This window comes from Mus caroli, unplaced genomic scaffold, assembly GCF_978045245.1.
Source record: "Mus caroli unplaced genomic scaffold, Mus_caroli_1 scaffold_8, whole genome shotgun sequence".
Classification (NCBI taxonomy): Eukaryota; Metazoa; Chordata; class Mammalia; order Rodentia; family Muridae; genus Mus; species Mus caroli.
Window position 1 is genome coordinate 34,964,472 of NW_028227263.1, and position 12,812 is coordinate 34,977,283.

The 12,812-nt window shown below is 46.2% G+C and overlaps 1 protein-coding gene across 1 annotated transcript in view; it reads right to left on the bottom strand.

Annotated features, from left to right (window-relative positions):
* Positions 1 to 4,505: 4,505 nt before the first annotated feature.
* Ctr9 (CTR9 component of Paf1/RNA polymerase II complex) overlaps positions 4,506 to 12,812 on the bottom strand; it is a 28,131-nt gene continuing 19,824 nt past the window's right edge. Inside the window, exons 17-25 of the mRNA XM_021166717.3 lie at positions 11,353 to 11,469; positions 11,079 to 11,224; positions 10,258 to 10,329; positions 9,684 to 9,819; positions 9,144 to 9,290; positions 8,286 to 8,443; positions 7,281 to 7,377; positions 6,916 to 7,028; positions 4,506 to 5,527 (exon numbers count right to left, since the gene is read on the bottom strand). Of these exons, the coding sequence (XP_021022376.1) occupies positions 5,101 to 5,527; positions 6,916 to 7,028; positions 7,281 to 7,377; positions 8,286 to 8,443; positions 9,144 to 9,290; positions 9,684 to 9,819; positions 10,258 to 10,329; positions 11,079 to 11,224; positions 11,353 to 11,469 (1,413 nt within the window). The 3' untranslated portion in view covers positions 4,506 to 5,100. The remainder of the gene's footprint in view (positions 5,528 to 6,915; positions 7,029 to 7,280; positions 7,378 to 8,285; positions 8,444 to 9,143; positions 9,291 to 9,683; positions 9,820 to 10,257; positions 10,330 to 11,078; positions 11,225 to 11,352; positions 11,470 to 12,812) is intronic.

Sequence of the window (12,812 nt, forward strand, 5' to 3'; positions counted from 1 at the left end):
GATACATAATTAAGATTAAAGATTTTTTTTGGTTACCTCCAAGTTGAAGCCTTTCCCAATAATTATTATTTAAAAATAGAAAATGCTAGCCAGAAACATTTCTACAAAGTAGAAGAAAATCAAACAGGAGCCAAATAATATATTTATAGGTAAGACTGTAGTGTATTTATCTATATCTATGAAATTTTAGAACTGAAATAGTAAATACCATTTTCAATTACTTTAAAACATCTCAAGCACTTCAACTGCATTAGATTACAAATAGTTTTCTCAATGAGCACTGGCGTTCCCTGGAGAGTGAACAACAACATCTACGAACTCCTCCTCAGGTCCTAAGGACAAAGTACTTTGGGAAAGTAACCAGTTCACTGACAGAGCATGGAGGAGGTGCTAATGGCAGGAGCATGGCGTCCCCAAAGCAGTCTTACCCAAAAGACTTTCCTCAGCTTGGATTGATGGTTTCCTCATAGCGTGGTGCCCCGTTCAGCTGACTTTCCACAGCCTATTTACCCCAGCAGCTCCCAAGCCCCTGAGGCCATGCACAGTTAGGGCAGAACTGCCTCCAGATGGCTGAAAGGAGCAGTAGGAATCTCCAGTGAGGGTCTGATGGCCCTCTCCACTGCCTCTCTATGAAGCTTGTTAACAGTTTATAGGGCCAATACTGACAGACTAGTGCAAGCAGGCACAGCTCATCTGAGGAAGATGGCGGCCATTTTGCTCAGAGGACTGAATGGCACAAAGAGTGGGTGGAAGGAAGGAGTTTCAAAAGAGTAATCTATGAAAGGGTGTCTGAACTCAGCCCATTGTCCAGACAAGTGAGGCACAAGGCATAGGAGCATGCATTCATATGATTTTTCTGGGAATTTACATCTTCACCACTTAGTCTGCTTAGAATCATCCCATGTGTCCTCAGTGCATCCCTTTGCTGTTGTGAAAGAGCTGCCTGCTTACGACATTGACAATACTAACTTGGGGAGGTAGTTAAGGTTTTGAGTTCAGAATAAAATGTTTTTTTCTTGCATAAATGGCAACAAAATGTATTTTCCAGCCCAGAAGATCTAGTTTTATGGTTGTGCCTGGTCTAATTCTGACTGATCAACAAAGACAAAAAAATCATTTCCTCAAATGAGGATTTCTCAGATCCCACTGTTTAAGAAATGGTTTGTTTCAGATGGGCCAGGAACTCAGCTGGACATGCCCGAGGTCACATAGCTTTTGAACACTGGGGACTAATACTGGACTCCAGGGGCTCAAACCTTGCCTTCATGCACTACAGACTCCAAACCACAGAGTTACATCCTCAACGCCCAGGTCTGGGCTTCCCCCTAACTGGATCTTCTCCACAGCCTCCTGGTGACGCTCGCCCTACTAAGGAAGTGGAGCTAATGCTCCTGTAAGCGGGATCCCAGGCCCAGGGCAATGGAGACCAGCTGCTGTGAGGCCCCGAGGGCAGCAGGAGCCAAGCAGGGCCAGTTAAATCAGTCATGGGTCCCTTGTCAGAGGGCTCTCCCAGTCTGGATCACTCTGGAGTGATTTGATTGTCCAGGCACTGAAGGAAGCTGTGCCTTCCTGAGGAAACCTCACAGCGTCTTCTGAGGCAGACAGTGTAGCCAGCACTATGAGAACATTGCTGTTCTGGGAGTCTGAGGACACAGAAACAGGCTAATTCAACAAAAAGCAGACGGGGTGTTACAGGCACCTCTGAGGCCAGATCACCACAGAAACGTGAATACACTAGGCTAGACACACAGGAACACAATGTCAGAATTCATTGAGTGACAATAAGTTCACAAAGTTCAGTGTTTAAGTGATGGCAATAATCTATATTATTAGTGCTCACATCGCACACAACACAGGAAATGTATCTAAATATCTGTATATTGTCTTTGGTTCTTTTCTATTGCTATAAAACTTCATGACTTAGGAAATTTATAGAAAGCATTTTATTTGGGGGCTTACAGTTCCAGAGGACAAGTCCATGACCATCATGGTGGGAAGGGTGGCAGTAGGCAGGCAAACATGGCACTCAAGCAGTAGTTGAGAGCTTATATTTGATCCACAAGCACAAGGGGTGGAGGGGAGAAAGAGAGCTGGAGAGGGAGAGAGAGAGGCAGAGAAAGAAAGACACAGAGAGAGACAAACAGAGAGAGGAGAGACAGCAACAATGGTGTGGGCTTTCAAAACTCAAAACCCACCCTCAGTGACACCTCCCTCAACAGTGTCACACCTCCTAATCCTTCTCAAACAGTTCTAGCAACTGTGGATCAAGCATTCAAATATACGAGCCTCTGGGGGCCCTTCTTATTCAAAACACCCATTCTATATAAGGGTTATAGAATAGATATGTATGAATAGATAGATATAGATAGACCATAGCAGAGTTTGAAAGGCATTGAAAAAGGACTGGAAGACTGCGGGAAAAATGATCCAGAGAGTGCCTGGAGGGAGCTGCTGGAATCAGGTCTGTGAACAAAGCTGCGAAGTACAGCTGCTTGGTGAGAGAGTAAACCTGTCCGAAGCAGGATATGGGTCAGGAGCAGGAAGCAGGTGACCAAGTCCAGGTCCAGAGGGGTAAACGGAACAGGCGGCAGCCAAGTAGGCCTTGTAAACAGCTGGGGACTGAGGCTAGCTGAAGCTCCAGGTATCAGACAATAGGCTGATGTGAGACCATGCTGTCACTTACCGGGACCTGGTAAGACAGTTATACTCTTTCCTTGGTCAATGTGTCCAATATAGTATTGCACCTGGTTGTCCTGAATTTCTGTGAGACAGGGTTTTGCCATGTAGCTCTTCTGGTCAGAGATCCACCTGCCTCTATCTCCTGATGTGATTTTAATACTTACATATGCCCCTACAGTCTTACTTCACCCCAACTCACATACAGGGTGGCACCCTTTCTATTCTCAGCCTGTCAGATGGTACTTCTAGGTCTATCAGAAGCTGCTGCCATCTCTCCCTCAAAATGGAGTAAAAAACTGTTTATAAAGAAGGGGAGAAACGGCTCAGCATTTCTAAGTGTTTGCTGCTTTTCCAGAAGACTGTAATTCAGTTTCCTGCACTCACACCAGGTAGCTCACAACCTCTAACTCCAGTTCAGAGGCTCCACGTCCTCTTCCGGCCTTCGAAGGCATCTGTATGCATGTGGTACCCCTATGTACACACAGGCACACATACATTTTTTAAAAAGTTGTTTATACAATGGAGTCTCCTAGAGCAAGGAACATCCTAGAATGGAATAAGCCATTTAGAATAAAACTGACCTTAACAGAAACCACACTACATGTTTGTTACCTCTGGCTTTCCCAGAGCCCACCTTCCAATGGGCTCTTTATCACCTGTAGTAGAGGGAATGGATTCTTGTCACTTGGGGACAGGTCTGAGCAGTACTAGTGTTCTGGGAAGTGCAGACAGAAGTGATGAGAACCCTGCCTTCTCACATACAAGTCATAGAATTAGCTGTGTGACCTGTACCCATCCAGCAGACCCAAATCTCAGGCTTCTGAGTTTCCCCGGAGCCACTGGCTCCCTTAGTCACTGGCCTTGCCTCTGCAGCACCTCAGAGGTCCTCCATGAAGCAGGGCTGCCCAGCACCTTGGAGTCTCCTGTTTGAAGAAATCTTGCCTGGTCTGCTTTCTCCTTGGTGTCCCATCTGCAGACACTACATTCCACTTTACTCCATAGGGACAAACTTGTATTCATGGAGTGTTTTGGAAGGGGGCAATTTACCTCTGTATCCTCAGTTCACTGTTTTAAGGTACACTTAATAATACTTGATTACTAAAGACTTTTGTTTGTAGACAGGGTTTCCCTGCGTAGCCCTGGCTGTCCTGGAACTCACTCTATAGACCAAGCTGGCCTCAAACTCAGAGATCCACCTGCCTCTGCCTCTGCTTCCCAAGTGCTGGGATTAAAGGCATGTGCCACCACTGCCCGGCTTGCTACAGACTTTTGATAATGGTTACAAAAATAATTACTTATTAAAAATCGGTGTGGCACATGCCTTTAATCTCAGGACATGAAAGGCAGATCTTTGTGACTTCAAGGCCAGCCTAATCTTCATACTGAGTTCCAGAACAGCCAGGACTATGTAGAGACCTTGCCTCAAAAAAACAAAACAAAAACAACAAAAAATCCATAGCTGGGCTGGAGAGATGGCTCAGTGGTTAAGAGCACTGATTGCTGTTCCAGAAGTTCTGAGTTCAGTTCCCAGCAACTACATGGTGGCTCAAACCATCTGTAATGGAATCTGATGCCCTGTTCTGGTGTGTCTGAAGACAGCTACAGTGTACTCATATACATAAAATAAATAAATAAACAGAACTATAACCTTTTAGTATATTAAAAAAAAAAAGCCTCCAGAAATCTGCCATGAATTACAAAAGCCTTGATGAAACTGCCTTTGGTTTGGATAGCTTCCCAATGTTTTGCTTAATATATTTAAATATATGTTATTGAGCCAAAAAAAAAAAAAAAAAAAAAAAAAAAGGAGGACACATAGGTACTCGCATGGTTGGTAAAGGGTTTATTAAGTGGCTGGGGAGGTCTTCCCACTCTGACACCAGGAAAGCACTTTCCGCACCTTATCCTCCCCAGTGTTTGCACTCTGCTCATGGCTGCAACCCCACATTGTAAACACCTTCCAACAGAGTTCAGTACAGGGACATCTCTTCCTCTGGAGATAAAACTCAGTCTCAACTCAAAAGGGAACAAAGGCATGTATCTCGGCTTCTGCAACATTCGGTACAAGTTTGCAACAGAAACCGTACATAGCAGCATGCTGCCTACCAGAGAGGAGAGGAGAGGGGAGGGGCTAGCCTGCCTTGCAAGCCTTGGGAATGCTTTAGCATCTGTGTTATCACTGCAGTTTTCACATATGGCAGGTGGAGCTGCACCACAATGCAGGAGTCTCACTGCTTCAGTTCGGGACACTGGACTCTCCAGCACAGGAAATGTCTCTTGGAAGTTAGTAAATATACAAGTAGAAAAAAAACTGCCTTAAGGAAAAGTTCACAAATGACTAACCACCTGCAAGGTTTCTTATCACAGCTTTTATATATTATAAAGCTCCTCCCACCCCATGGAGTCTTTGATGAAATAAACCTAGTCGCTATCATCTGACCCATGTTCTGAGCCTCGGTCTGAGGCCTCGTTGTTTGAGCCCTCTGGTTCTGATTCATTTCCAGAGCCTTGGCCAGAACCCTCGTTGTCAGAGCCCTGCTCTGATTCGTGGTCCGATTCTGCACTTGGAGAAACTGGGCGAGAATCGTTCTCGTTCTCAGAAGCTCCGGAGGGGCTTCTCCCTGACTGCACAGATTCATTGTCCGACTGCTCAGAGCCGGAGCGCCTTCTCTTCCTGGACGGCTGGTCACTGTCGGAATCCTCATCCGACTCCTGTCTACCCGACCTCCGAGGGCTGCCTGCCTCGCTGCCAGACTTGTTCTGGTTGTCATCTGAGTCGCTCTCAGATGAGGCTTGTCTGTTGGGCCTCTCGTCATCATCAGAATCGCTGTTGCTATTCCTGGGATGTCTGGAAGAGAGAGGTGTGGATGAGACACTAGGACAGCCAACTGCACTTTCTGTTCTGGGTCAGCCTTTGTGGGTTACACAGGAGCTGGGGCCTGTGGTACCTGTTTTGTGTCCTATTCTGTAAACATGGACACTTCATTGTAAACTGAGATCAACAATGAGGGAGCACACAGTGACCGGCAGCCAGTCTGCGCATGAGCAGTGAGTGTTAGGTTCTGTTTAGCAGGCATTTTTCAATTTCAAACTCAAAAGGGCAGAGTGGGGAATCCTAGGCACAAAGCTAAAATGTGTCTGGGCAGTGGTGGCGCATGCCTTTAATCCCAGCACTCAGGAGGCAGAGACAGGTACATTTCTGAGTTCGGGGCCAGCCTGGTCTACAGAGTGAGTTTCAGGACAGCCAGGGCTATACAGAGAAACCCTGTCTTGAAAAAACAAAACAAAACAAAACAAAAAAAGTAAAATATGGACTCCCTGATGGTGGCTGAGACTCAGAAGTCCTAAGACTGGAACAGCAGGACACTTCTGTCCTAAAACATCCATGTCAACAGACACCTGAAGAAGAGTGACCTCAGTGCTGTTCTCAGGTTTGTGAAGGTACCAGGTCTTCACAAGGACGAGGTTATTAGACAGGAAGCCAGCTTCCTTCACTGTTGGTTGATATGTGTCAGGGAAAGGGAGGTAGCAGCAGCTGAGGATATTGGCCTCTTGCTTCAATATGTCAGAAGCACTGAGAGAGGCTGCCTCGGACTTGTGCTGAGCAGTTTTGGTTTCCATGACACATTCCAACAAGACTCAGACTGGGAAGGGTAAGGGAGAAGGGAAAGCATCCTACATATTAAAGAAAGGCTCCTTGTGTCTCGATCTGAAAGAGGGAAACACACATGCAAGCACGGTCAGGAGTCATGTCATCAAGGCTATGAGCTGAGGGTGGATAAGCTAAGTCCACCAAGGAAGGCAGAGGTGTGTCTCCAGCAGGGGAAGAAATGGACACTAAGTTCCTCATCTCCACAAGGCCAGGTCCAGGCCACTCTTAGCAGCTGCTGGCCTGTCAGTGCTGGGCAGCAGATGACACTTGCTTAGGGATGAGTGTGCCATCTAGGATATCAGCTAAGCTGATATGTCTGTCGTGGTTTCTTCTCACTACAAAACAGCTAGGCATAGAGTACAAGGCCAGCCTGAAGCTGATGAGGACAGCACACTGACCACTGCCAGTCATCTGCTCTCCAGTTCTGTTTTTCCTCTAAAGACAAAGACACAGAAGAGGGTCCAGATGGCTGGTTAGCAGCTACTGTGGCTTCCCACAGTTAGAATTTACCCTGGGATTCCTGCCCCCTATCAAACTAGGACTTATTAACCATTAAAATTTACCAAGGTGGGGGGGGTTCTTACCCTTCATCAGCAATTTTCAGTTTATCCTCATCTGAAGAATCATCACTTGATGATATAATGGCTTTGGATTTTATTTTTCCCTTCATTGAAGGAGGCAGGCGTTCTGGCTTGGGCTAGAGAATGTCAAGCAACACCCATTAGTTGGGCTTCTCATATTATTGGGACATCTTATTAGACTACGTTTTAGTACAGTAACAGAATCAACAGCCACCAATGAAAGCAAGCATTTGTACTGGAAGAAGCTGCAGAAGAGTGTACTGTGGCACTCTGTCAGACAGAGACGGACAGACAGCATACACACATACACACACACACACACACACACACACACACACACACAGCAGGAAACCAGCTCTAGAACTCACAGCCTTCTTTTTCTCTGCTCTCGGTGGACGGCGCTTCTTTGGTTTGGGGCCATTTTCTGTCTCCTCCTCCTCAGACCCCTCTTCCCCCTTTGGAGGTCTGGAACAGTGAATGAGAGGTTGTCAGGAGGTTGGGAGCTGCCGGGTCTAAGGCTACACTGCCATCACAGTAGTGCCATTCTGTTTGGACACTGACTCAGCTATACTCAAGGGCACAGGCTCTACAGTCTGCAGGGACTGGTCTGCATGACAGTTGCCATTACCCTGTCACCATGCGGCTCCTTCTTCCATCTACACTGCCATCTGCACAAGGTTCAGTGCCTGAGTGAGGAACCTATGTTTTGGATCTCCAAATCTTTCCCCTACTTTTCCTTCCTCTCAGCTGCTACCAAGATCCTCACTACAGCTACACAAGTGATGGTCTGAATGGATCAATAGGCTCTTCCTAGGAAGGCACAGGAAGGACGGGTCTGAGAAAATAGCCAAAAGAAGACACCTAGGCAGGAGAGCGTGCAACAGATGGCACTGGGTGGTGAAGGGGCACTTTCACAACCATCACTCACATTCCAGAGAGGAATGGCTCAGTGACGGCCAGTACTGCACATGCACAGTCAATGAAGCTGCCACCCAGGCTGCTCAATTCACATCTGTGTCCAAAATACATTATAAGAAAAGAAAACTGCAAATGGTGGTGCACACCAATAATCCCAGAGCTCTGAAGGCAGAGACAAGTAGATCTCTGTGAGTTTAAGGCCAACCTGGGATACACAGTAAATTCAAGGCTGGTATGGGATACATAAACCCTATTTCAAGAAACAAAAGGACACTGTGACTGTCAGCTGTTTCAGGGACTAACCTAGAGACACATGTAAATTAAATGCTTGAGATTCTGAAACAAGCTAAAGCAGGGAGACAATTTGGGAAGATTATAAATAAAGCGAAGCATTTATAAACAAAGCAAAAGGTCTCTGGCCTTTGTAGATGCTTAAACAGTAATGAGGACACTACCTTCTCCTCCTCTTCTTCTTCCTCTCTCCACCTTCCTCTTCTTCACCTTCCTGTTCACTGCCACTGCCCTTCCTTCTCTTCTTCTTTTTGGATATAGGGAGGTCATCATCGGTGTCATCGTTGACAAATTCATCAAACTCGCCTCCTTTCTTGGAACGCTATGACCCAAGGAGACCACAATCAGCACTTCCAGGCAGAGAGCACAGCTAGGGCGCAGGAGGCCGGAGAGCACTCTTTCGGGTCTGACAAGTGAAGAGCTTTTTACTAAGTCACGTGGAAGAGGGGCTTGGCTGGGCCCACACTTTCTGCACTTGTCATGAGATGTCATCAACTTCCTGAGAAGTCAGCACAAGGCAAGCACACCTTCAATTGAAAGGCATTTAACCCACCCTAGCTCCAGGAATGCAGAAAGGTGTTGGTTGTTTACCCCATGACCATGGAGCTGACTAGGAGGAGGTATGGTCTCTGCAGCTACCCTGCATTACATTCCAAACGTCAAACCACATCCCTCAGCTTGGGAGAAGACCATGATTCAAAGTCCAGTTCTCCCGAATGCTCATTTTAAACCCTGTAAGTCAAACTCCCATGGGAGCAGGGACTACCTGGCTTGCTCAAGTCGGCAGTGTAAGAGCTGCAGAGCATGTGTGTTGAGCTCATGTTCACCCAGAGCATCACACCCACCACAAAAGCAGGGACCACTGCCCACAGCGGACACTGCGATCTGTGTTAGAAGACCACCCCTTGGTAGAGGAAGTCAAGGTTAAGAAGTAAGTACAGAGCCAATTAAACTAAGCTCTTCATTTTAGAAAGCTCAAAGGCAGCCTCTGAGGTGGCTGCAGACAGCGGGTCAGATCTTACCCGCCCTCCACCTCCACCTCTTTTCTTCTCCTTTGTTGCTTCAGTCTCGCCAGTGAACATAAGGATATTTTTGGTCTTCTCCACATACTGGGCACGCTGTTCCAAAAGTTTCTTTTGTTCTTCCTTTTCTCTGAGACGTTTCTCTTCCTAATGGGGGGAAGGGGTTATATGGGAATTGATCAAAATGTTCTTATAATAAACCAAACAGCCGGGCAGTGGTGGCACATGCCTTTAATCCCAGCACTTGGGAGGCAGAGGCAGAGGCAGAGGTAGAGGCAGGCGGATTTCTGAGTTTGCGGCCAGCCTGGTCTACAGAGTGAGTTCCAGGAAAATTAGAGCTATACAGAGAAACCTTGTCTCAAAAAAACCATAAAAAAAGAAAAGAGAAGCGAAGAGAAGAGAAGAGAAGAGAAGAGAAGAGAAGAGAAGAGAAGAGAAGAGAAGAGAAGAGAAGAGAAGAGAAGGAAACACCTGTCGAGTAGACAGAGGACTAGCTCCTCCCCACAGTGCACACCACTCCTCAGTTCTGTGTAGACGCACCTGCTCTTTGAGAAGCTTCTGTCTTAGGAGCTCCTTCTCCTGCTCCTGCTTGGCCCGCAGCTCCCGTTCTTCCTCATCCTGCTTGCGTGCCCGGGCCACATGGTACTGGGCCTGGCTCAGTAAGTCAGAGCACTGCCTGATATTTCAGATGCAAAGACACAATATCCAGTTAAGAGCACCTGCTTTCCTTAAAGTCACTGTTCTAAGTTCCCCAACTCAGAATTCCTGTCTTGATTCACTGACATAACGTGAGAAAAGCAGCCACGTATTTCTTAGCTGTGAGTGGTGGCTCAAGCCTGTGCTTGTAGCATGAGAGGAGGATCCTGGTTCTAGTCTAGCTTCAGAGCAAGACCATGCCTCAACAAAAACAGAAAGAGCAAGCACTTTCCAACAACCTAAGACGCCTACATCAATTTCCTGAAACCTGAAAAGGGGTTGTGGGTGAGGGGATAACTGGCCCTGAGAAGGCCAGGACCACTTTGTCATGGTGACACTCTCCTAATCCACACCCAATGTGCCTACTGCCCCCCCTCCCCACCCCCCCCAAAGCCACCTTCTGTGAACAGGGCATTACCTGGCTTCAGAGGCAGCAAGGGCCAAATCAAATCTCATTTTATCTCCAACTTTACTCAAGTAACTGAAGTACCTAAATGGAAGAAGAAGATAAAAGGTATTTCACTCAATCCTCATATTAAGGCACTGTTTAATAAACAGAAGTTCATCAAGAAAGGTAAAATATAGTTAATACTGTCAGTAAACTAAGAAATAACCATAGCAACAGGTAGTAAACATTAAACTTTCTAACTAACTGTGTCAGCACAGTGGGTGGGGCAGAAGTCACGAGCGCACTTACACTTTACCAGATGAGGCAAGAAATATTAACACAGATGAACAATAGCCCAGCTGATCATCAGAGATGGGAGCTTTCATCTTACCACACACTGAACTGCTAAGTCCTATAAGGTTAAACACATTTGAACCGAGCTGAATAAATCTGTTAAGCGGTAAGTGATAAGATCTTCAATCCTAGCTTGATGAAAATCAACATCCCATAAAGACACATTGGAACAGAACATGAAACCAACACAAGTGGAGACGAAACAGCTCACATGTGTAAAACACTGGCTCAGACTGCTGAGAGATTAAATCTCCGAGAGCCCACAGCCAGCCAGTCAGCTCTAGGAGCCCAGGACTCTGCCTGGAGTATGGCGCCACCACATGGCAACTGTGTGCTCTGACCTTAAACTAAACTGCTAGCTACACCTCTAATGCTTGCTTTCCCCTAATGGTTATTATTATTTGTTTTTGAGGAAAATCTTTTTTTTTTTTTTAATCTTCTGAGGCAGTTTTAAGGCAACAAACCATTGTAAAGCCCCTTTTCCTCAGAGCTCTCACCTGTGTGCAAGCTCCAGCTCTTTCACAGCATTAAGGACTTCCTTCAGATTACTCTTTTCATCTTTCAGGACAGAGGTAGCTAATCTTTGCAAGACCAAGGCCACATTAAACATCAGAACTGTGTCACTGGGTGCCACGTGTCTGGCCTGTAAACAGAAAGCAATGCAGGTAGCTTCTTATGACTGAATGCCACCAAAGGCATTCAGTAAACAAGTAAAAGCCAGGCAGCCGTTGGGGGAGGGGTGGGGGTGGGGGGCGGATGCAGTCCTATTACCTTCAGCAGAGTCTGCTTGCACTCCTGCAACTTGCCGCACTTGAAGAGGGCACGGGCCAGGTAGAGCACAACCTCAGTGTTTTGGTGCTTATAGAACTTTCTGAGGCAGTTCTCATACTACAGAAAGGAAATGCTGGTTAGAAACACAGCAGAGCCGGGCAGTGGTGCCGCGTTCCCTTAATCCCAGCACTCGGGAGGCAGAGGCAAGCCAATCTCTGAGTTCCAGCCAGGCTGCTCTACAGATCAAGTTCCAGGACAGCCAGTACACAGAGAAACTCGGTCTCAAAAATAAACAAAGAACAAAAGAACACAGCAGGGAGGTCTTCTCATGCTGTGCCTGCATTTCAAAGCAATTTTAAAGCTCTGAAAAGACACTCCATTCTGGCTAATTTCAGAGACTAATCTGGAGTTGACTTCTGACATTAGTCAGTTTACATATTTACAACATAAAAATCTGTTCACACAAACACTAGGATCAAAATATTTTTCCACTTAGAATTTGGACCAGTGCTGAATAGAAGGTAAAGAGATTTAAGTCTGCCTGCCTGCCTTAACCTTTGCTCTGAAACCCCTTTCTCCTATCTTTAGGACACTATCCAGAATTAATTCATCATGGCCACCATGACAAGTCACACCTGGGCCCTCTGGGTGACACACTCTTAACATCTTCCTCTGGGAACTGTGTCAATGATCATACAAGTCTCACACTTCAGCTAGTATGTTGCTCAGACTGCAAATGAACATCTGAGTTCATTTCACCTCTTTACTCTAGTGTGTGTGTGAGATCTGTATCTCACGTGTGAGAAGTGAGGGGTGGATACAGGGGCCAGAAGAAGATGTCAGGTGTCTTGATATGTCTTGCTGTCACTGGCTGCCCTATCTCATGGTCAGGATTTCTCACCTGGAGCTTGCCACCCCTCCACCCTCATGGCCTGTTTTGCTATCCTAGTGATTCTCCTGTCTCCACTTCTGACAGCACTAAGAAAATGAACATATTTTTCATGGGTACTAGGAATCTGACCTTAGTCCTCATGACTATGCAGCAAGCACTTCTACACATAGTCATCTCCCTAACCCCCAGAGTTAATTTTTATATAAACATTTTTTGACCACAAGCATATACACATCCTGTTATAGGTAACTGACAAGGTAATTTCCTGGACTATCTCTAATGGCTAATTTGCATTCTAGAAGGCAGTGCTAATGTTCTGCAGATTGGTATGGCTTATCTCTAAGAACACAAGCTCTGGGTTGTACACTCTGAGCTCTGCAAATCCCTCTGATCAGTTTAGTACGTGAAGCCTGAAGCCTGGACTAACTACTCTTGTCTTCTTTGTTCAGAAGCCTCTTTTGCTCTGACTACACTCTACCCACAGACACCAAGAGCTTTGTTATCTTAATGTCCTGAAAACAGCGAGTATACTTTTCCTTACACTGAAGCACTCAGCAAACATGAGAAA